The following is a 25,129-nucleotide window of genomic DNA, read 5'->3' as shown; positions in this document are numbered from 1 at the left end:
GAGTCTTATGGATTGGTCCTTTGCCAATCGTTGTGGTTTTGATTTAGAGCCTTTGGAGACTCTTATTCCTCTGAAGGGGATTGACTCCACCCCATTGGCTAATAATAAACCACAATACTGGACACAAGTAACCATGCGTATCAATCCGGATCACCAGGAGATTATTCGTTTCCTGGTGCTGTATAATTTACATGACGATTTGGTACTGGGATTGCCATGGTTGCAGTCTCACAACCCAGTCTTGGACTGGAGAGCAATGTCTGTGTTGAGCTGGGGATGTAAGGGTATTCATGGGGACGTACCTTTGGTTTCTATTTCGTCGTCCATTCCCTCTGAAGTCCCTGAGTTCCTCTCTGATTATCAAGACGTCTTTGACGAACCCAAGCTTGGGTCGTTACCTCCGCACCGTGAGTGCGATTGTGCCATAGATTTGATACCGGGTTGTAAATATCCAAAGGGTCGTTTGTTTAATTTGTCTGTGCCGGAACATTCTGCTATGCGGGAATATATAAAGGAGTCTTTGGAAAAGGGACATATTCGTCCATCTTCTTCTCCCTTGGGAGCTGGGTTTTTCTTTGTCTCAAAAAAAGACGGCTCTTTGAGACCATGTATTGATTATCGGCTTCTGAATAAGATCACTGTTAAGTATCAATACCCATTGCCATTGCTTACTGATTTGTTTGCTCGTATAGAGGGTGCTAAGTGGTTCTCTAAAATTGATCTTCGTGGGGCGTATAATTTGGTGCGGATCAGGCAGGGGGATGAGTGGAAGACCGCGATTAATACGCCCGAGGGCCACTTTGAGTATTTGGTCATGCCTTTTGGTCTTTCTAATGCCCCTTCAGTTTTCCAGTCTTTTATGCATGATGTTTTCCGCGATTTTCTGGATAAATTTATGATAATATATCTGGATGATATTCTGATTTTTTCTGATGACTGGGACTCTCATGTCCAGCAGGTCAGGAGAGTTTTTCAGGTTCTGCGGTCTAATTCTTTATGTGTGAAGGGGTCTAAGTGCGTTTTTGGGGTCCAGAAAATTTCCTTTTTGGGGTATATTTTTTCTCCCTCTTCCATTGAGATGGATCCCGTCAAGGTGCAAGCTATTTGTGACTGGACTCAGCCCTCCTCTCTTAAGGGTCTTCAGAGATTTTTGGGCTTTGCCAACTTTTACCGCCGATTTATTGCTGGTTTTTCGGATGTCGTTAAACCACTGACTGATTTGACCAGACAAGGCGCTGATGTTGCTAATTGGTCCCCTCATGCTGTAGAGGCCTTTCAGGAGCTTAAGCGCCGTTTTGCCTCTGCCCCTGTGTTGCGTCAGCCTGATGTGAATCTGCCTTTTCAGGTTGAGGTTGACGCTTCGGAGATCGGAGCTGGGGCAGTGTTGTCGCAGAAAGGTTCCGACTGCTCCGTCATTAGGCCTTGTGCCTTCTTTTCTCGCAAATTTTCGCCCGCAGAGCGGAATTATGATGTTGGGAATCGGGAGCTTTTGGCCATGAAGTGGGCGTTTGAGGAGTGGCGCCATTGGCTCGAGGGGGCTAGGCATCAGGTGGTGGTATTGACTGACCACAAAAATTTGATTTATCTTGAGACTGCCAGACGCCTGAATCCTAGACAGGCGCGCTGGTCTTTATTTTTTTCTCGCTTTAATTTTGTGGTGTCATACCTACCGGGTTCTAAGAATGTTAAGGCAGATGCCCTTTCTAGGAGTTTTGACCCGGACTCTCCTGGTAATTCTGAACCCACAGGTATCCTTAGGCAGGGAGTAATTTTGTCGGCCGTTTCTCCTGATCTGCGGCGGTCCTTGCAAGAGTTTCAGGCGGATAGACCGGATCGTTGTCCGCCTGATAGACTGTTTGTTCCGGATGATTGGACCAGCAGAGTCATCTCTGAGGTACATTCTTCTGCATTGGCAGGTCATCCCGGAATTTTTGGTACCAGGGATTTGGTGGCAAGATCCTTCTGGTGGCCTTCCCTGTCACGAGATGTGCGAGTCTTTGTGCAGTCATGTGACGTTTGTGCTCGGGCCAAGTCTTGTAGTTCTCGGGCTAGCGGACTGCTGTTGCCCTTGCCTATTCCTAAGAGGCCTTGGACACACATCTCGATGGATTTTATTTCAGATCTGCCTGTTTCCCAGAAGATGTCTGTCATCTGGGTGGTCTGTGACCGTTTCTCTAAAATGGTCCATTTGGTTCCTCTGCCCAAGTTGCCTTCTTCTTCTGAGTTGGTTCCTCTGTTTTTTCAGAATGTTGTCCGATTGCACGGTATTCCTGAGAATATTGTTTCTGACAGAGGTACCCAATTTGTGTCTAGATTTTGGCGGGCATTCTGTGCTAGGATGGGCATAGATTTGTCTTTTTCATCTGCTTTTCACCCTCAGACTAATGGCCAGACCGAGCGGACTAATCAGACCCTTGAGACATATCTGAGGTGTTTTGTCTCTGCTGACCAGGATGATTGGGTTGCTTTTTTGCCATTGGCAGAGTTCGCCCTCAATAATCGGGCCAGTTCTTCCACCTTGGTGTCCCCGTTTTTCTGTAATTCGGGGTTTCACCCTCGATTTTCCTCCGGTCAGGTGGAATCCTCGGATTGTCCTGGAGTGGATGCGGTGGTGGAGAGATTGCATCACATCTGGGGGCAGGTTATGGACAATTTGAAGTTGTCCCAGGAGAAGACTCAGCGTTTTGCCAACCGTCGTCGTCGTGTTGGTTCTCGGCTTTGTGTTGGAGATTTAGTGTGGGTGTCTTCTCGTTTTGTCCCTATGAGGGTCTCTTCTCCTAAGTTTAAACCTCGGTTCATCGGCCCTTATAGAATATTGGAGATTCTTAATCCTGTTTCTTTCCGTTTGGACCTCCCTGCGTCCTTTTCCATTCATAACGTTTTTCATCGGTCGTTATTGCGCAGGTATGAGGTACCTGTTGTACCTTCAGTTGAGCCTCCTGCTCCGGTGTTGGTTGAGGGTGAGTTGGAGTACGTTGTGGAGAAAATTTTGGACTCTCGTGTTTCCAGACGGAAACTCCAGTATCTGGTCAACTGGAAGGGTTACGGCCAGGAGGATAATTCTTGGGTCAATGCATCTGATGTTCATGCTTCTGATCTTGTTCGTGCCTTCCATAGGGCTCATCCTGGTCGCCCTGGTGGATCTGGTGAGGGTTCGGTGCCCCCTCCTTGAGGGGGGGGTACTGTTGTGAATTTGGATTCTGGGCTCCCCCGGTGGCCGCTTGTGGAATTGGACTTGTCATCCTCTTTCCTGTTTCACCTGGTTCCATCAGTAGTGGGTGTCGCTATTTAAGCTCATTTCTCTGGTGGTTTCTTGCCGGTCAACAATGTTATCTGATGCCTCTCAGTGCTTGTTCCTGCTTCTAGACAGCTACTAGATAAGTTGGACTTTTGTCCATGTTTTGTTTTGCCTATTTGTTCCAGTTCACAGCTGAAGTTTTGTTACTGTGTCTGGAAAGCTCTCGTTGATCAGGGATTGCTACTCTGGCGTTATGAGTTAATGCCAGAGTTTAAGGTAATCTCTGGATGGTGTTTTGTTAGTGTTTTTCTGCTGACCATGAAAGTATACTATCTGTCTTCTGCTATCTAGTAAGCGGACCTCAAATTTGCTAAGACTATTTTCCTGCTGCGTTTGTTGTTTCATCTGAACTCACCGTCATTATATGTGGGGGGCTACTGTCTTCTTTGGAATATTTCTCTAGAGGTGAGCCAGGTCTTATATTTCCCTTTGCTAGCTATTTAGGTCTTAGGCCAGAGCTGGGCATCTAGCGATAAATAGGAAATGCTACCTGGCTATTTCTAGTTGCGCGGCAGGCTTAGTTCATGGTCAGTATAGTTCCATCTTCCGAGAGCTTGTCCCTCTATAGGCTTGCTATGATCTCTGCCTGCAGAGATCATGACACATGCGCCACCCCCGGAGGCCATTTTCCAGGGGGCCACCACATCGCAGCAATAGATGTGCTGGGGGCCTCTGGGATTTCACAAAAGGCCCGGCGGAGCACCCCGCACCACAGATCACCACCGCCGCACCTGCCAAACCTGCCGAACCAGCCGCACAAGCCTGAGATGGGATTTCCCGGAGGCCACTGCATCTGCCACACCAGCCTGGGACCACAAACACCCACTGTGACCACGCTCCACCAGTGTTGCCGATCCCCCCCAGTAAGCTGAATTCAGACTATAAGGCGGACCCCCATTTGACACATTAATATTTTTCCCCTATTTTCCTTCTGAAAATTTGGGGTGCGTCTTATGGTCCGGTGCGTCTTATAGTCCAAAAATACAGTAATCCCTTCACATCATGACGTATATTTACATCTTATGTCATGTGCCTGACTTTAATGCGGGTTCAGATGCTGATCCCACATCTTTCCCTGTACATGACAGCTGATTTAATAATAATAATCTTTATTTTAATATAGCGCTAACATATTCCGCAGCGCTTTACAGTTTGTACACTTTTATCATCACTGTCCCCAATGGGGCTCACAATCTAAATTCCCTATCAGTATGTCTTTGGAGTGTGTGAGGAAACCGGAGTACCCAGAGGAAACCCACGCAAACACGGGGATAACATACAAACTCCTTGCAGATGTTGTCCAATTTGGGATTAGAACCCAGGACCCCAGCGCTGCAAGGCAGCAGTGCTATCCACTGAGCCACCATGCTGCCCCTAATCAGTTGTTATGTGCCTTTAACAGCCTTTTGTGGATCAGAGCTACACCCGCAGCTGTTATCTAGAGATGAGTGAATACACTCGGGTCCCTGCTTATTCGGCAAGCTATAGCACTTATCGAATAAGCTACAGCGGGAACCTGGATACATGGAGCGCTCCGGCTGATCAGCTTTTCGGCTCCGCAGCTGCATGTGTCGCGGCTGTGTGACTGTCACAACACATGCATGGAGAGGCCAACACACATGCTCTCCATGCATGTGCTGTGAATGTCACATAGCCGCAACACATGCAGCTGCGGCGCTGAACAGCTGATCAGCCGGAGCACTCCAGTTAGTCTACGTTCACATTAGCGTTCGGCGCCGCAGCGTCGGGCACCGCAGCGTCGCCGCATGCGTCATGCGCCCCCATATTTAACATGGGGGCGCATGGACATGCGTTGTGCTGTGTTTTGCGACGCATGCGTTTTTTTGGCCGCAAGCATTGGGCACAGCAAACGCAGCAAGTTGCATTTTTTTGCGTCCAACTTTCGGCCAAAAAGGACGCATGCGTCGCAAAACGCAGCGTTTTAGCGTGCGTTTTGTTGTGTTTTTGTTTGCGTTGTGCCGACGCTGCGGCGCACAATGCAAATGTGAACGTAGCCTTAGCCAGGTTCCTGAACATATCATTTCCACTGTTAACCAGTTAAATTCCGCTGTCAATCTCAGACAGCGAGATCGAACACAAGGCAGCACGCCATTCCGGCTGCCCATCGGTGCCCCTGTCATGTGATCGAGGGGTGCCGATGAGTTGTCATGACAATCGGTGGTCTGCAGATGATGCCTGTGCCTATCATTACGAGCCCGTGAATGCTGAAGCACTGCTATGTATAGGCCAGGCAATTGGATGATCCCAGATTCAAGTCTCCTAAGGAGACTATTAAATATAGTTAAAAAAAAGTTTTAAAAAATATGAGAAAAATTAAAAGAACCACAAACTTTCAAATCACCCCCTTTTGCTCCATTGAAAATAAAACATACAAAAAATACACATATTTGGTATTGATTGGTTCAGAAATGTCCGATCTATCAAAATATAAAATAAATTAATCACTTCATTAAACAAAAAATCAAAACGCCAAAATTACTTTTTTTGGCCACTGCAATACTGCAATAAAATGTAATAACAGGCGATCAAAACATCTTATCTAACCAAAAATGGTATCAATGAAAACATCAGCTCAGGGCGCAAAGAGTAAGGCTGAAAAAACAGCCCCATGTCCCGAAAAAAACAAACGCTACGGGTCTTGGAAAATGGCAATTTAATGCAAAACTTTATTTTCATAGAAATTTTTGAATTTTTTTTAACACTTGAAAAAACTTTATATGTTTGGTATCTGTGTACTAGTACTGACCTGGAGAATCCCATTGCTGAGTTAGTTTTACCATATAATAAACATGGTAAATAAAAAGCTCAAAAAACAATTGTGGAATTGCACTTTTTGTTGCAATTTCACTGCACTTTAAATATTTTTCCCATTTTCCAGTACACTATATGGTAAATCAATGGTGCCATTCAATAGTACAACTGTTCCCACAAAAAAAACAAGCCCTCATATGGCTATATTGATGGAAATATAAAAAAGGGTTATGGCTCTTGGAAGGAGAGGAAAAAACGAAAATGAAAAAAATAAATGCAAAATGGCCCAGGGTGAAGGGGTTAGACATATATGACTAAAATCATGTAGTCAGCATCTGATATATGTTGCCATGGATCCGGCAGCATCTGTCAGCTGTCAGGGTCCCTTTACTGTATGTAGCTCTAACCGATGCATATTTTGTGGTTTTGTAAGTTTACTATACCTAAAGCATTGATGAGTGATGATTTAGGAAATTTTCATGCCATTGCACTTTTCAAATTATTTGGGTGTATACAGTGGTGGCATTGTATCTGGTTCATTTGTGCCCCTAACCGACTTGACGCCACACATCCCTATTCATGCTGCCTCATCGTTTTTACGTCTTTTTATCCAATGTGCGTTTTTGTACTTTTGTCCAAGACTACATTCACACGAATATTTGGTGAGTTATGATGATGCAGATTTTCTACAGAATTTCTGAACCTATAAGGCTACTTTCACACTTCCGTCTTTTTAGATCCGTCACAATGCGTCCTTTTGGGAAAAAAACACATCCTGGAAATGTGCCCGCAGGATGCGTTTTTTTCCCATAGACTTGTATTGCCGACGGATCGCAATGTATGGCCACACATCGCATCCATCGTGCACTGGATGCGTCGGTATTTGGCGGACCGTCGTAGCGAAAAATCGTTCAAGGGAATGTTTTTTCGTACGTCGTGTCCTGCATTTTAAACTGCGCAGGCGCGGACGGAACTCCACCCCCTCCTCCCTGGGAGTTTACTATGGGCAGCGGACGCGTTGAAACACTGCGTCCGCTGCCCACATTGTGTAGAAAATCACCACTGTCCGTCGGTACGTTGCGCCGATACTTTATGACGGCCCCTTACTGATGGAAGTGAGAAAGAAGCCTTAGCTAAATTAGGTTACTTGTGTTTTTTTTGCATTGCGTTTGAGTACATTTTGTTTTACTTGCGGATTTCCCGCTTCTAATGCAGTTCTATGGTGAATATCTGCACATAAATCTCAGTGAATCCACAAGAAGAATTGGCATTGCAGATTTCAAACATGCACTGCAAGTCAGTTCACGCCGAGTTAACGCACGGTGGACATGAAACCTCTACTAATCCCACCTACTTTACTGGAATTGTGTGATGCTGAATTTATGATGCTGCGTATTTTTCTGCACAAATAAACCCCATCATGGGAACATAGCCTAAGATTACTTTTATGTAATCTTATAAAGTCATGCATTTTCGTACATTTCCAGGTAACCTCGTATTGTTTTTATATGTGACAATAGGAAATCTGTGAAATTCTTCTTGTACTGTATGTTAGTTTATTGACAGCTTTGTATAGCACATAATTATGCAATAGCCTGAAAAACTTACACAAAACAATTATAATCACATAATGAAATATAAGAAAAGATTACCAAGATGGTAAAACTTAACATTTTCCCTCTTTGTAAAACCTGGAGAGAATGCTAAAACTTAACACAAGTCTTCAGTTCATCTGACACAATATCACTGTGTTCCTTATCATGGATATACAGTACATGGTATAACAATTTGATCTAAACCTGTATCCATTTGGTGCTAGAAAAAGATCAAAAGCATGTTCATTGTTGCAGTCAAAGTGGACGTTTCACTAGATTCTTAAATTTAAACTGAGTACTTCCTTAAATTTGTGCTGTTCCATTAATCCTGGAATAGTTTTACTGTTTCTTTTGTTCCCCTCTGTACCAGAGTTATGTCCCAATAATAAGGCAAATTTTCCTTTCATCGAACTGAGCGTATACCGCAGAACTTCTCTGTGGGTGCAGCAGAGTTTTGATTGGCCATCACAGAAATCAAAGCAAACACCCACTTTGAAGTTATGTGGTATACGTGACGTTAGTTAAAGGGAAAATTTGCGTCTTACTTTCCAAGGGTCATAACTTTGGAATGGAGGGTCAAAAAAAACTTTTCCACAAATGGAGCAGAAAAAATTAGAGGAGGCACTTAGATTTAAATAAAAAAAATCCAGTGAAAGGTCCTCTTTAAAGGAACCTACAGATGTAGGAGAGAAAATACATATTAAACTTACCAATTGAACAAATCTTCTGAAAGCTGAGACCAATATAAAAAGCTTGGATGCCTGCATGTGGCAAAGAGGACAATCAATAATAGAAGCCATAGAGAAAGCGCTAGGTGATATGATGGAGACAGACTTAATAGCCTAATGATTTTGTTTGGTCTGAATTACCTCTGAGTCTTTAAAAGTTAGAAGTGCTAACTGATGGGCAAGGCCCCAGAGGTCACAGTAGCACCAATGCCATAAAGAGGTTAAAGTTTTAGTGGGCAATACAGGGCAAAAAAAGGATGCTAATACTCAGATGCTTTATCTTTGCCAAAGTTTATACATTTTTAATTACGATATTTTAGCTTATGTATTACACAATCTACTGTTTACTCTTTTTTTTCAGTTTTAGCCCTTACCATTTTGTAATAGATAGTAAATAGAATTGGAAATTGAAGACAGATGCATACAGCGCATACCATAAAATTAAATTGAAAATACTCAACGCAACTTGGCATAAAAACTACATGTAAATGAAAGTGCAGTTTTAATATGCTATAAATTCTAAAGCATCCCACTAAATAACGGCAAATAAAAGGAGGTCCTGCTCCAAATTCTCAGAAGTAGCAGCAACATGAAGAACATTATAGGAGTATTGAGCTGTACAGCTGGGAATCCTGCACTGGGGTGAGAAAACACTCACTAGAAGCTGCAGCATCTGAATGGAGTCTCTGTCTCAGTTTCTCTTACTGCAGCTGCTTCCTCTGATCCCCTTCTCTTCTCCCTCCCCTCTCTATCACTTTTATAGCCAGTTCTCAAAGTTAAACTGGTAATTTGCTTCCTCTTTAAAGAAATTTTTTAAGCAGAACTGACAGGGGGAAAGTGGTTGATTTGCAAATAGAGGTAATTTTCTCTATTAAGATACATTACAAACTTTCTTATATTGACTTGTATTACTGATTTTTTTTAAAATTTGCTGGAGAAATTTGTGGCTTCTGTTTTCAACAAAATCTAAAATGCATGAATCCCTGTAATGGAACACAGACTGTACATGATCATACATATTAAAAAGATCAGACAAAAATGTGTTTGGTCAAGCATCTGTTGGGTAGTGGAAATGTCATGTCTATGAACACCTTTTGACCGTCGGCAGAGCTTAGAAGTGGTAGACAGAGTAAAACCATTTTGAAAAGTAGAATGTGTTTCTATAGAATTTATTTATTTCAGTGATGGCCCACCTTTAAAGTAAAAAACATAATGCAATGGGTTTATATATTACATAGTAAGTGCAAAAATATCATATCAATTTATGAGGTTTGTATTTGCAACATCTGAGTATGGGCATCCAAAATTTTGTCTATGTCTTTCTCATGAATTGTTCTTCACTTTGGAAATGGGAAACTAAAGTTGGTATGTTTTAAACATTATGTCCCCAGAATGCTGTTATTGGCTTCATAAGTAACCAAATTGTGCCATTATGAACCTGAATAAAATAGAACAGAATGATAAAATCCTAAATAGGCAACCAGCACCATAATTAACACAAAGAGGGAATTCAAACTGCCAACAGCATGGTTGTTTGTTGCCCTGAAGCAATGTGGCATGGACAGGGTGCTAGAGTGCATGTGAAGCTACATTGCAGTGCTATGTTATCATGCAAAGTGCAGTGTGCTTCATACTCCACATGCCAGGAGAATGTGACTCTGTGAAAACAGTGCTACTTCCACTGTTTTTCTTTACATGTTCTGTACATACATAGCTTTGTCAGTTTAATAACTGGGTTGAATATATCAGCATGCAGCTTTTCCTTGATGCATAATGTGGATCATCATAAATACAAATTTGGACTTTTATTTCCTAATTTGGATGCAAAGGCAGACAAAAAATAAAAAAAATGTGCTAAGACACTTCTATGTAGCAATTATAATTATTTTGGTGTGTAGCCATGTTGCCATATATTCAGTAGTTTTAGAAATGTTGAAGGATTTTCTAGACGTAAAAATTAGTAAAACAAAAAGAAAAAAGAATAAAGCTGCTAATTTACTCACCTTACTATTTTTGTATAATACCTGCAGAAAACCCATGTAGACATGCAAATCTAATAACACATTAGGATATAAGCAAGAGCCCTTTATAGCATATGATGTAGCTATTTATAATTTATATATTTTATATATACATTTTATGGCAGAAATATAACCACTATATTTAGAATTTGAGAATATATATATACACGCGCACACACGCACACACACACACACACACACACACACACACACACACACACACACACACACACACACACACACACACACACACACACGTGCTTCTCACTAAATTAGAATATCATAAAAAATTTATTTATTTCAGTTCTTCATTAGAAAAAGTGAATCTCATATATTATATAGTAATTAAAAACAGAGTGAACTATTTCAAGTCATTATCTCAGTAAATTAGAATACTTTATAACACCAGCTAGAAAAATGATTTTAAAATCCGAAATGTTGGCCTACTGAAATATGTGTTCGGTAAATGCACTCAATGCTTGGTCCGGGCTCCTGCGGCATTGCTGAGGTGTTATGGAAGCCCAGGTTGCTTTGATAGCAGTCCTCAGCTCGTCTGCATTGCTGAGTCTGGTGTCTAATCTTCCTCTTGACAATACCCCATAGATTCTCTATGGGGTTAAGGTCAGGCGAGTTTGATGGTCAATCAAGCACAGTGATACTGTTGTTTAAACCAGATATTGGTACTTTTGGCAGTGTGGACAGGTGCCAAGTCCTGCTGGAGAATGAAATTTCCATCTCCAAAAAGCTTGTTGGCTGAAGGAAGCATGAAGTGCTCTAAAGTTTCCTGGTAGACGGCTGCTCTGACTTTGGTCTTGATAAAACAGTGGACTTACACCTACAGATGACATGGCTCCCCAAGCCATCACTGATTGTGGAAACTTCACACTAGATCTCAAGCAGCTTGGATTGTGTACCTCTCCACTCTTCCTTCAGACTCTCAGACCTTGGTTTCCAAATGAAATGCAAAATGTACAACACCTTGAGCCACTGAGCAACAGTCCAGTTCTTTTTCTCCTTGGCCCAGGTAAGACGCTTCTGGTATGGTTTATTGGTCATGAGTGGCTGCACCACTTGTAGCCCATGCCCTGGATACGTCTGTGTGTGGTGGCTCTTGAAGCAATGACTCCAGCAGCAGTCCACTCCTTGTGAATCTCCCCAAATTTTTGAATGGCCTGCTCTTAACAATTCTTTAAAGGCTGCGGTTATCTTGGTTGCTTGTGCACCTTATTCTGCTACACTTTTTCCTTCCACTCAACTCTCCATTAATTAGATTGGATACAGCACTCTGTAAACAGCCAGCTTCTTAAGTAATGACCTTTGGTGGCTTACCCTCCTTGTGGAGTGTGTCAATGACTGCCTTCTGGACATCTGTCAAGTCAGAAGACTTCCCCATGATTGTGGAGCCTACTGAATCAAACTAAGGAACATTTTTAAACTCTTTGAAAGCCTTTGCAGGTGTTTTTGTTAATTATTTTAATTTACTGAAATAATGGCTTTTGGGTTTTCACTGGCTGTAAGCCATAATCATCAACATTAACAGGAATAAACAAAGCAGTGTCCTTGGCAAGGTGACAACTAAAATGCAAAGGATTTCAAAAGGAAACAGGAAAGTGAACTAATGCAGAACTGCTATAATTTACCGTATTTTTCAGGCTATAAGATGCATTTTTCCCCAAAAAAATTTGAGGGGAAAATGGGGGTGCATCTTATAGTCAGAATATACTTACAAGTAGTGTGGCAGCAGCAGGTGTCAGGCGATTCTGCAGTGGTTCAACGCTGTAGGGCGATGATCACACACACCCTTCCCAGGCTGGTGCGGCAGTATTCGGCGGAGCGTGGTGGTGCGGAGGCTCCGCTGACATTTTGTGAAAGCTCGGAGCCCACGCACTTCCACTGCCTTGATGCTGAGGGCTCCGGAAAAATGTCAGCCGAAGGCGGCGCATGTGCAGATTGAAATCTCGGCACCAAGATCTTGTCTCCTGGATCTCGTTACCGAGATCTCAATCTGCACATGCACCACCTTCTGTGGCCATTTTCCCGGAGGCCACAGCATCAAGGCAAAGGAAGTGCGGGGGCTCCGGGCTATCACAAAATTTCGGTGGAGCCCCCGCACCACTGGGCACCAACAAACCTGCCGCACCAGCCTGGGATAGGATTTCCCAGAGGTAACAGCATCAAGGCAATGGATGTGCAGGGCTCTAGTCTTTCACAAAATGTTGGCGGTGCCCCTGCACTGCCAAGCACCGCCAGCCTGCCGCACCAGTCTGGGTCATGATCGCCGGACCACTGAACACCCCCATGACCCCGCTCCACCAGCATTGTCGATCTCCCCAGGGTAAGCTGAATTCAGACTGTAAGACGGACCCCCATTTGGCACATTAATTTTTTTTCCTCCCATTTTCCTTCTGAAAATTTGGGGTGCGTCTTATGGTCCGGTGCATCTTATAGTCTGAAATATATGGTAATGTTTTTCTAACAGCCTTTTAGAAGATCATGTTATTTTCATGATTTTGCATCACAAACAATTTTACTGGCAGTTGTAGACAAAATCTTTGTTGGCCTACCTGACCGTGGTTTTGTTTTTACATATCCTTTGATTTTCCATTCGTTAATCACAGTTTTGATGCTGCTGACTGTCATGATCAATTCCTTGATATCTTTTTGTATCCCTTTCCTGTTTTATACAGTTCAACTACCTTTTTTTGTAGATCCATTGACAATTCTTTTGCTTTCTCCATGACTCACAATCCAGAAACATCAGTGGCTGGATTAAAGATGCAAGAGTTTGTCTGGATCCCAGAAACTCACTCAGCTCTTATGCGCACACACACTGATTACAAGCAAACAGGTCACAGTTGAGGATGTTACCTTTAGTAGCCATTTAAACCCATTTGTGTCAACTTCTGTGCATGTTGTCAGGTCAAAATCACCAGGGTTTGCAAACTTTTGATCAGGGTCATTTGGATGTTTTGGGTTGTCATTATGCTTTAAAAAGCGAAAACACAGTAGTTTGACAATAAATGGCTTCATCCAACCACTAACCATGAGTGAAGAAAAAGTTTTGGTGTTTTCATTCATATTTTCTGAAAAAAGGCAAAGAAAGCAAAAATTCTGCAGGGGCATGTAAACTTTTGAGCAAGACTGTATAATGGAAATATATAATATTGATTTTTGGTTTTTACCTAAGAAAATCATATTATTTCCAATCTTCATTAATCTCTAGATGATAATCTTTAATCAAATTGGCTTGAATTGATAATTGATAATATGTAATCTATCACCCTATTCCCAATCAATATTTATTTTTCCAGGGAATTGTATATCGCAGTAACTGAGAGCTAGTATGAAATGTATACTGTAAACTGCACATAACAGGTAGTATTTGCTAACAAGATGAAAAGTCTGGTAAAGCAATAAAGTATTCTACCAACAGGAATCTGCCTCTAGTGACTTTCTTATGCTGATATTAGTTTGTATGGAACCAGAGGCTTATAGCAGTGCAATACAAAATTCAGTAACATGAACAGATAATACTCTGCTGCTTGGTGGTTTGCAAGAGAACATCTTGAGCTATAAATCTATTACAGCGTGGCTCAACCTTAAAAAAAACAAGCAAAAAGAAAACGCCATTATACAGTATGGCCAAAAGTGTTGGCATCCTTGAAATAGTCCCAGAAAATGAAGTTACTTCTCCCAGAAGATTATTGCAATTACATATGTTTTGTTATACATGTTTATTTCACTTGTGTGTATTGGAACAACCCAAAAAATGGCAAATTGGACATAATTTCACGCAAAACCCCCATAATGGGTTGGACAAAATTGCTGGCATCTTTTCAAAATTGTGGGTAAACAACTTTTGTTTCAAGCAGGTGATGCTGATTCAAACTCACCTGTGGCAAGTAACAGGTGTGGGAAATATGAAAAACACACCTGAAACCAGACAAAAAGGGGACAAGTTGACTTATTCTTTGCATTGTGTGTCTGTGTGCCACACTAGGCATGGAGAATAGAAAAAGAAGACTTAAGAAACTAAATAGTTGAAAAATCTCTACAATCTCAAGGTTACAAATCCATCTCCAAAGACTGTGATGTTCCTTTGACCACGGTGCACAACATAATCAAGAAGTTTCCAACCCACAGTACTGTAGCTAATCTCACTGCACTTGGAACGCAGAGAAAAATTGATGAAAGTTTGCAAAGCAGGATAGTTCAGATGGTGGAGAAGCAGCCCCAATCAAGTTCCAAAGAAATTGAAGTTGCCCTGAAGACTCAGGGTGCATCAGTGTAAGCGCGAACTATCCATCGACATTTGAATGAAATGAAAGGCTATGGCAGGAGTCCCAGGAGAACCCCACTATTGACACAGAGACATTAAAAAGCTAGACTGCAATTTGCCAAAATGTACATAAGTAATCCTGCAAATTGCCTCTTCAGAGAGGAAGAAGACTAGAACTCTATAGCGTCACCTGTTGGAAGCAGCAATACTACAAATTACTATTGACCCTTTAACCCCTTCACCCCCAAGGGTGGTTTGCACGTTAATGACCGGGCCAATTTTTACAATTCTGACCACTGTCCCTTTATGAGGTTATAACTCTGGAACGCTTCAACGGATCTTGGCGATTCTGACATTGTTATCTCGTGACATATTGTACTTCATGTTAGTGGTAAAATTTATTCGATATAACTTGCGTTTATTTGTGAAAAAAACAGAAATTTGGCGAAAAGTTTGAAAATTTCGCAATTTTTCAACTTTGAATTTTTATGCCCTTAAATCACAGACATATGTCACGCAAAATACTTAATAAGTAACATTTCCCACATGTCTACTTTACATCAGCACAATTTTGGAACCAACATTTTTTTTTGTTAGGGAGTTACAAGGGTTAAAATTTGACCAGAAATTTCTCATTTTTACAACACCATTTTTTTTTAGGGACCACATCTCATTTGAAGTCATTTTGAGGGGTCTATATGATAGAAAATACCCAACTGTGACACCATTCTAAAAACTGCACCCCTCAAGGTGCTCAAAACCACATTCAAGAAGTTTATTAACCCTTCAGGTGTTTCACAGGAATTTTTGGAATGTTTAAATAAAAATTAACATTTAATTTTTTTTCACACAAAATTTATTTCAGCTCCAATTTGTTTTATTTTACCAAGGGTAACAGGAGAAAATGGACCCCCAAAGTTGTTGTACAATTTGTCCTGAGTACACTGATACCCCATATGTGGGGGTAAACCACTGTTTGGGCGCATGGCAGAGCTCGGAATGAAAGGAGCGCCATTTGACTTTTCAATGCAAAATTGACTGGAATTGAGATGGGACGCCATGTTGCGTTTGGAGAGCCCCTGATGTGCCTAAACATTGAAACCCCCTACAAGTGACACCATTTTGGAAAGTAGACCCCCTAAGGAACTTATCTAGATGTGTGGTGAGCACTTTGACCCACCAAGTGCTTCACAGAAGTTTATAATGCAGAGCCGTAAAAATAAAAAAATCATATTTTTTCACAAAAATGATCTTTTTGCCCCAAATTTTTTATTTTCCCAAGGGTAAGAGAAGAAATTGGACCCCAAAAAATGTTGTGCAATTTGTCCTGAGTACGCTGATACCCCATATGTGGGGGTAAACCACTGTTTGGGCGCATGGCAGAGCTCGGAAGGAAAGGAGCGCCATTTGACTTTTCAATGCAAAATTGACTGGAATTGAGATGGGACGCCATGTTGCGTTTGGAGAGCCCCTGATGTGCCTAAACATTGAAACCCCCCACAAGTGACACCATTTTGGAAATTAGACCCCCTAAGGAACTTATCTAGATGTGTTTTGAGAGCTTTGAACCCCCAAGTGTTTCACTACAGATTATAACGCAGAGCCGTGAAAATAAAAAGTCTTTTTTTTTTTCACAAAAATGATTTTTTAGCCCCCAGCTTTTGTATTTTTTCAAGGGTAACAGAATAAACTGGACCCCAAAAGTTGTTGTCCAATTTGTCCTGAGTACGCTGATACCCCATATGTGGGGGGGAACCACTGTTTGGGCGCATGACAGAGCTCGGAAGGGAAGGAGCGCCATTTGGAATGCAGACTTAAATGGATTGGTCTGCAGGCGTCATGTTGCATTTGCAGAGCCCCTGATGTACCCAAACAGTACAAACCCCACACAAGTGACCCCATATTGGAAACTAGACCTCCCAAGGAACTTATCTAGATGTGTTGTGAGAACTTTGAACCCCCAAGTGTTTCACTACAGTTTACAACGCAGAGCCGTGAAAATAAAAAATCTCTTTTTTTTCCCACAAAAATGATTTTTAGCCCCCCAAATTTTTATTTTCCCAAGGATAACAAGAGAACTTGGACCCCAGAAGTTGTTGTTCAATTTGTCCCGAGTACGCTGATAACCCATATGTTGGGGTAAACCCCTTTTTGGACGCACGGGAGAGTTCGGAAGGGAAGGAGCACTGTTTTACTTTTTCAACGCAGAATTGGCTGGAATTGAGATTGGACGCCATGTCGCGTTTGGAGAGCCCCTGATGTGCCTGAACAGTGGAAACTCCCCAATTCTACCTGAAACCCTAACCCAAACACACCCCTAACCCTAATCCCAACGGTAACCCTAACCACACCCCTAACCCTAACACACCCATAATTCTAATCCCAACCCTAATCCCAACCGTAAATGTAATCCAAACCCTAACCCTAACTTTACCTCCAACCTTAACCCTAGCCCTAACCCTAGCCCTAACCCTAACTTTAGCCCAAACCCTAACCCTAGCCCTAACCCTAGCCCTAATGGGAAAATGGAAATAAATACATTTTTTTAATTTTATTATTTTTCCCTAACTAAGGGGGTGATGAAGGGGGGTTTGATTTACTTTTATAGCGTTTTTTATATCGGATTTTTATGATTGGCAGCCATCGCACAATAAAAGACGCTTTTTATAGCAATAACGTTTTTGCGTCTCCACATTTTGAGACCTATAATTTTTCCACATTTTGGTCCACAGAGTCATGTGAGGTCTTGTTTTTTGCGGGACGAGTTGACATTTTTATTGGTAACATTTTCGGACACGTGACCATTTTTGATCACTTTTTATTCTGATTTTTGTGAGGCAGAATGACCAAAAACCAGCTATTCATGAATTTCTTTTGGGAGAGGCGTTTATACCGTTCTGCGTTTGGTAAAATTGATAAAGCAGTTTTATTCTTCGGGTCAGTACGATTACAGCGATATCTCATTTATATCTTTTTTTATGTTTTGGCGCTTTTATACGATAAAAACTATTTTATAGAAAAAATAATTATTTTGGTATCGCTTTATTCTCAGGACTATAACTTTTTTATTTTTTTTCTGATGATGCTGTGTGGCAGCTTGTTTTTTGCGGGACAAGATGACGTTTTCAGCGGTACCATGATTATTTATATCCGTTTTTTTGATCGTGTGTTATTCCACTTTTTGTTCGGCGGTATGGTAATAAAGCGTTGTTTTTTGTCTCGTTTTTTTTTTTTTTTTCTTACGGTGTTTACTGAAGGGGTTAACTAGTGGGGCAGTTTTATAGGTTGGGTCGTTACGGACGCGGCGATACTAAATATGTGTACTTTTATTGTTTTTTTTTTTTATTATTTAGATAAAGAAATGTATTTATGGGAATAATATTTTTTTTTTTATTATTATTTATTTAGGAATTTTTTTTATTTTTTTTTACACATGTGGAATTTTTTTTTTTTACTTTTTTACTTTGTCCCAGGGGGGGACATTACAGATCGATGATCTGATAGTGTGCACAGCACTCTATCAGATCACCGATCTCACATCGGTGCAGGCTTACCAGCGTCTGCTCTGAGCAGGCGCTCGGTAAGCCACCTTTCTCCCTGCAGGACCCGGATGCCGCGGCCATCTTGGATCCGGGACCTGCAGCGAGGAAGGAGGTAGGAGACCCTCGGAGCAACGCGATCACATCGCGTTGCTCCGGGGGTCTCAGGGAAGCCCGCAGGGAGCCCCCTCCCTGTGCGATGCTTCCCTATACCGCCGGTACACTGCGATCATGTTTGATCGCGGTGTGCCGGGGGTTAATGTGCCGGGGGCGGTCCATGACCGCTCCTGGCACATAGTGCCGGATGTCAGCTGCGATATGCAGCCGACACCCGGCCGCGATCGGCCGCGCTCCCCCCGTGAGCGCGGCCGATCGCGTATGACGTACTATCCCGTCGGTGGTCATATGGGCCCACCCCGCCTCGATGGGATAGTACGTCAGATGTCAGGAAGGGGTTAAAGAGCCTTGCAATATGACTTAGGATAAAAGCCCAATCAGAATCTCAATTTGCAGATACAGTGTTTTCTTCAGTGCAAAAGTATGAGACCTGTTTTGACTGACTGGGAGGCTCTGGATTGAGGTCTAAGGTGTAAGTAAAGCATATAAAGCAGGGCTGTGGAGTCAGAGTCAAAGTTGTGGACTGAATTTTTGAATTGTAATGATCGGAATTTGCAGTTTGTTTCAGAATACAAGGATCAAAGTTCCCCTTTTCTAGATGTATTTGTTGAAGGACAAGTGGACAGTGGTAATAATGGAGTTTTCCATGCATCCAGTGTCCACTGTCCACACAATAAAGAATTTGTAAATAGGAAAAATTTTTAGGGCGAGGCGTGCTTGTTCTAATGAAGTTGAATTCAATCAGGAGTGCAAAGTAATTGCAAGGAGATTCAAGCAGCGAGGTTATTCACAGGCATGTGTGAACAGGGCCAGAAATATAGCATGCAGTAGAAACAGAGAACAATGCTTAATGAATCGCAGTATATGTGATTCTCAATCACAAGTAGTTTTTTCTACACCATTTTCCATTGAATATCCACAAATAGTCAATATAATAACACGTCATCTTCCAGTTTTGAAGCAGGATAAAAAAACTAACACCATTTTAGATAATGGAGTGCGATTTGTAGCCAAAAAATCCAAGACTTTAGCCAACATGGGGTCACCCAGTTTATATGTGGGATCAAATAATTTAGAAAAAAGAGCTTATTCCTGATTGAAAAGTACAGGGAACTACAAATGCGGCATGAGTAGATGAGTAGACCAAATTTAGAGCAAAAGATGCACAGCATTATTATACTATCAAAGTTTTTGCTAATTGCAATTCCAGATCTGTAATATATTTGGTTTCTTGTCAGGCATGTAATGTGCAATATGTGGCATCGACCACATGTAAATTAAAGCAGAGAATTAAAGAACATGTATCAGGAGCTGCTACAGGTAATAGCAATGATAAGCGCTCTTTGTCAGGAGTGTCCAGATACTTCAAGGAGGTTCATGCTGGTGACACGACTTCTATAAGAGTAACTGCTATTGAACAAGTAAAGAGGGCAGTCAGAGGAGGGGATACAGTATCTACTCTACGAGCCAGAGAGGCAGCTTGGATCTTAAAATTAGATACCGTACTTGTTTCCCCAAAGGAATGAACTATAAAACAGATCTGATGGATTTTTATTAAGTGATGTTCTCATGTAAAATATAATAAACATATGTGGTTTATGTATATATGTGGGGGTATTTATATGTATTTACATGTATTTACATATATTGGCGTATTCTTACAATTTGTATTTGCAATATTGTATATAGACTTAGTGGCTATAACATTTGTATAACACTCAGGTTGGGCAAGGTGAGTGACTTCGTCCAATGGGTACTCAGGTGTTTGATATATGGTTAATTGACATGCATTGTAATTGGTTGTAACCTTTTGTTATGTGCCTTTATATATTGTGTTGTAATGTGTTTTTATTATGCTATGACTAAGGGCAGTATTGCCTGAAATGCGTCAGATTGTTTTTATGATGCACTAATAAAGGACAAGATTTGTATTCATCTCCTCCATTCAATATTTGCATGAGCTGGACAAGTGAGTGATTTGCATTTTCACCTGGGAGTCGGCCAGCAGGAACTTCGTGGTGATCCGTGCTCTGCACATGTCTTTTGAGAATTGGATTCTAATACGTCTGGTTGGCTGAGCTGATGAAATTCTAGTATTTGACCGTAGTTCAATGCATCATGTGCTATAATTTTTTTCATAAGAATTTGGGAAAGTTATGAAATATCCATAAATGTCTAAGGTGACAAGCAATAAGTCCAGGTTAAAATCCCATTGAACATCTGTGGAGAGTTCTTAAAAATACTGTTGTGCAAAGGCACTCTTCATATGTGAGAAACCTGAAACAGTTTTCAAATGAAGACTGGTAGAGATGGGCGGACACCTGGATGTTCGGGTCCGGCGGGTTCGACCAAACAGTTACAAAAAGTTTGGTTCTAGGTATAAGAACAGTACCAGGACCCCATTCACTTGAATGGGGGGCCCAAACATCCAGTGTTTGCCATGCTGTCATGTGCATGACACTGTGGCAAACACTGCTTCTGATCAGCAGTGAAATCATCCCAGCTGGTCAGAAAGCCGCGGTTTCCATGCTGTCAAAAGAATGCGTGAGCGCTCAGCTGTGATCGGGGGTATAAAGTTTACCTCTGGTCACTGGTGTCAGTGGATGGGACTAGAGCTCTCATGACATTGTGACAAGCACCCGTATTCGGGCAGTCGAACACGAAAAGTAACTTATCTTTCTATACATAGATGGAGAGCTATGTCATTGTCATCTACTGATAACAGCATAATGTTAGGTGGGTTTTCCAAGTTAGTATTTTTTTATATTAAATAAATTTAATATAACATACAAAAATGAATAATACATATATATGCATACATACATATATACCAACCTATCTGGAATAAAATTAGATCTGTATACTTTATTATGTGACTACTGACAATTTAATGTCAGCACTGAAGAAGGGCAGCATAAATAAGTCTAGAAAGCTACTTTAAAGAAAATGTCATTAGAGTTATGGTGTCCCATATTAGACCAATATAAAGTACTGGCATAAGTCCAGATTCTAATGCTGGGTCCCTTATTGGGCTTATTGCCGTAGTTTTGATAAAATCATTGTTTTTTTCCGTAGTCCTCCCAATGATGATCTCCTACTATGGAGTCCTCCATACTCATGAGTTCCTGTTATGCAGTCCTCGATATTCAATAGCTCTGGGTTGCCCGATCCCTTATTGAACGGCAGTCCAGTAGAAGCAGAATAATTGGTTGGATTAAAAAGGGCTCATCATTGAGAAGCCTAACAGATAAGACAATTATATTATCAAAACTACAGCAAGGAACACGATAAGTGACACAGTGATGGAATTAGCATCTCTTGTCCCCACTGCATGCTGCCCTGAGATTGAGTAGCTTAATCCTGATGACAGATTTCCTTCAATGCTTGAGATGAGAAATGAGGGAACTCAATCCTACTCTTCGCAAATCAGATTTTACACGGTTATTCAAGAACTGTTTGTAGCAATGCAAAGCTTTCCGCAACTCTTCACAAACAGCACTTTCCAAATCACAGTCATCACATAAGAGTGCAAAGACATTAAAATTCTGTTTCCAATGTAATATCTACAAATGAAAACGATTGTCAAAATATACACCGAGATGTGATCTTGTAAGAGAGACATGAAGAACGGATTAGAGATGGACATTCTATGAATAACTAGATAAGCAAAATCATGAATTCAGTGTCCTACTATTATAAAAAACTATACATAAATTTACAGGTTAACAGAATAGACAGCTTAAACATAGGCTTTTATTCCCATAATAGGTTCTCTTTAGCAATAAAATGAGTATGGCATACATAGATATATTAGTACTTAGAGGCAAAGGAGAACAGAAAGCCCATGCAGCTCGTATGGATCCCTAGAGAAGGGGGCTGGCTTATCTAAGCAGCTGTATTAGCTATCCACTCTACGGTTCCTATTAAGTTGGAAAGAAAGGTTGCCAAATTAACTCAAGGACTCTAGAAATATGTGGTCAAATTAGTGGCAAGTGCTTCTGTCCAAGATGGTTAAGGGGTACAGATATGTTAACCAGCAGAACACAGGTGGTATCGGACCTCAGACAGTATCAAACAAAGGTAACAGTACATTTATCTACACAAGGTTATGTCACTAAGTACATAGATATATGGCACAGGTGCCGTTTAAATGTAAAATATTAGAATTGTTCCCACTTTTCTATTTATATAATTACCTTAAATTGTCTGTCATCCACTTCCGTCTGGACGTCCTCGAATCCCACAATCCACTGTGCCGCACCGAAAGTATGCTGACTGCTATATTGGAATACCCAAGTGATGGGTATTCCAATATGGCACCCGCTGGTGGTACCAGGCCCTTCTGCAGTACCACCAGTGGGTCATATCCAGACCCCCCACTGCGGGGACTCCCCTGCCACAAAACCACCCTCCCGATGCGAGAGCATCGGGCCTTCGGAAACCCCTGCTGCTGGGACTCCCCCACCGCAAAACCACCCTGCCGATGCGATAGCATCAGGCCTCCATCTAGTATTACAATATGTTACCAACAAGAAGGGTAACATTATGACCTATTAAAAGATCACTCTACATTATTAAGTAAAATGTCAGCTAGATCTCTTGCAATGAGCTGCCATTTCTGGCATTGTAATGTATGGAACTAGTAGGTGTCATGTCATTCATTTTACGAACATAGCATTTGATCAAATCTTACATTGGCATGTCCTTTAGTCAAGACTCGTGAAAAGAAATTCTAAAGGCGACTTCATATGGGAGTTTGAAAGCTAAAAGAATGACCCTGTGATACTTCATGTTTGGAATTTAAAACTTAAGGCTGAAAATTCCTTTTCCCTTATGGCAAGTGGAGGGAGGGGATACAGATACGAAGGTGACAGGCCTTGCCTATCTAATGATGTAGACCAAATGTTACTACGAAAAACAAGTATAATAAATGTATACAGGAAGCAAACACTTAAAGCTGCCATTATCTACAGAAGTTTTAGATAAATATTTGTGAAAAATTATTCTCTTATCTCACTGTGAATTTTTCAGCGTTATCTCAAGTGATCGGTCTCATTTTAAATCCCTTGTTAATTTTATAAAGTTTATTTAAATTAAGGCCAGAAATTTTCAACTATATGGAATTATGGATGGTAAATTACGATCCTATTTGTATTTCATTGATCTTGGCGCTAGGACCCCTATTGTTTTTGTCTGCTCAATTGGAGGATTGGAATATTTGCTTGGAAGGAGCCTTCTTTGGTTATTCCATTAGAAGCATTAGGCATACAACTATATTGATCCAAGTAAGATAGAATAAATTAAAATCACAAGCATTGCTCATTAGCGCTAAGAAAATTCACACCCTTAGAGCACACTTTCAGTTATTAAAAAAAGGAAGAATAAAATAGGTATATTAAACTTATCTAGCTAGCAAGCATTAACATATTCACAATACTGGTTCTTGCTGTAGATCTGAAGGACCTAATCCTGCCAGTTAATTTCATGATACTATGGGACAGAATCTCCCCAGTGCTAAGTCTAGGACAGAATGCACTTGAACCTGTGACAGAACACATCCAGTGGAAATATCTTGGCAGTCACAAATATTGTACCTCTGGGAGTTCTTATTAACTGTACTTGAAAAAAAAGAAGATTGAGGTTTGGTTTACACTGGCATTTGGAGCTCTGTTTTGTTTTAGGATGTTCGTCATTGTAACAGAAAAATATTGCATTTTTCTAAAAATTATGAACTTGCAATGAAAGACCCTTAGGAGGGTTCTAAAGCAAGTATGAATGTATTCCTACGTTTCTATTGCAGGAACTACAATAAAGCTGACCAAAAGAATATACGTAAAAGGTCCCTATTCATCAAGACCACCATTTTTCTCACGTTGGTCTTGATGAAGGGGCATGTAGTAGTCAGATGCTCCTCATTTAGTAAACGGCACTAGCCTCCTAATGAATCAGGAGCATCTGATAAGTGGTGGATGCTTTAAGTATGGAAGGAGTTAAATGTCTTCAAGCCTGCCAAAACATCACATGGTGTGGAATTCCAATTCTCAAAGAACCACTGAGATGGTGTTACTAAGTTGGGCAGATGTAGGGAATGTCTGTACTTATCATGCAGCCATGTATTTTGCTATTTGTTAATATTTTTGAAATACTTATATTTATGCATGAAATATGTGTATTCACTGAGCAAATGTAATAAAGGGGCTAATGCTTTATCAATTGGAGACCCCTAGAATTCTCAAGTCTGTGCACTTCTGTTGATCTTACCAGCGCTGATAGAATCCTTGAAATTTTGTAGTAGAGAATGCTACTCTAACAGCGTCAATGCTCCTTGCCACAAATCTTACTTTAGTCAAAGACTGGAGTAAGATTTCTGGTGTAAGGAACACCACATCATGCCATAAATTAGACGAGATCTGGTGTCATGCCAGTTGATTTTCCCCCACCTAACTCTGATTTGTGCAAAAATGTTGTAGCTTTAAATCCAGGTTTTCTGATGTAAAAGCATTGATGAATCAGAGTCAAAATCTTGATGATGATAATCGAGAGATTTCATCAAAAGGTACAAATCACAGTCAGACAATGTGGATTATGCTGGGAAATTGATGTGCCAGAATTTGAGCACATAAAGGAAAGGTCCCCCTATTTACATTGTGTTATCTGACCACTTGTCTGAGAAGTACAGTACGCTCATATTACAGTGGCATGTAAAAGTTTGGGCACCCCTGATCAAAATTACTGTTATTGTTAACAGTTAAGCAAGTTGAAGATGTTAGCTCTGAAAGG

General features: G+C 41.1%; 1 protein-coding gene across 18 annotated transcripts in view; it reads right to left on the bottom strand.

The window, feature by feature from the left end:
• MAGI2 (membrane associated guanylate kinase, WW and PDZ domain containing 2) overlaps positions 1-25,129 on the bottom strand; it is a 1,417,815-nt gene that overhangs the window by 27,191 nt on the left and 1,365,495 nt on the right. For 4 of the 18 annotated variants that reach the window (XR_013215731.1, XM_077264691.1, XM_077264700.1 and 1 more), the window contains one exon: positions 8,376-8,426. The exons of the other annotated variants lie outside the window; for them this stretch is intronic. Coding sequence is in view for 3 of the 4 variants with exons in the window: in XM_077264691.1 (XP_077120806.1) it covers positions 8,376-8,426 (51 nt within the window). In the remaining variant the exon portion in view is untranslated. The remainder of the gene's footprint in view (positions 1-8,375; positions 8,427-25,129) is intronic. 18 annotated transcript variants of the gene reach the window in all.

This window comes from Ranitomeya variabilis, chromosome 5 (assembly GCF_051348905.1).
Source record: "Ranitomeya variabilis isolate aRanVar5 chromosome 5, aRanVar5.hap1, whole genome shotgun sequence".
NCBI lineage: Eukaryota > Metazoa > Chordata > Amphibia > Anura > Dendrobatidae > Ranitomeya > Ranitomeya variabilis.
Note: the sequence above shows the minus strand (reverse complement) of the source record. Positions and strands in the feature narration are given on the sequence as shown.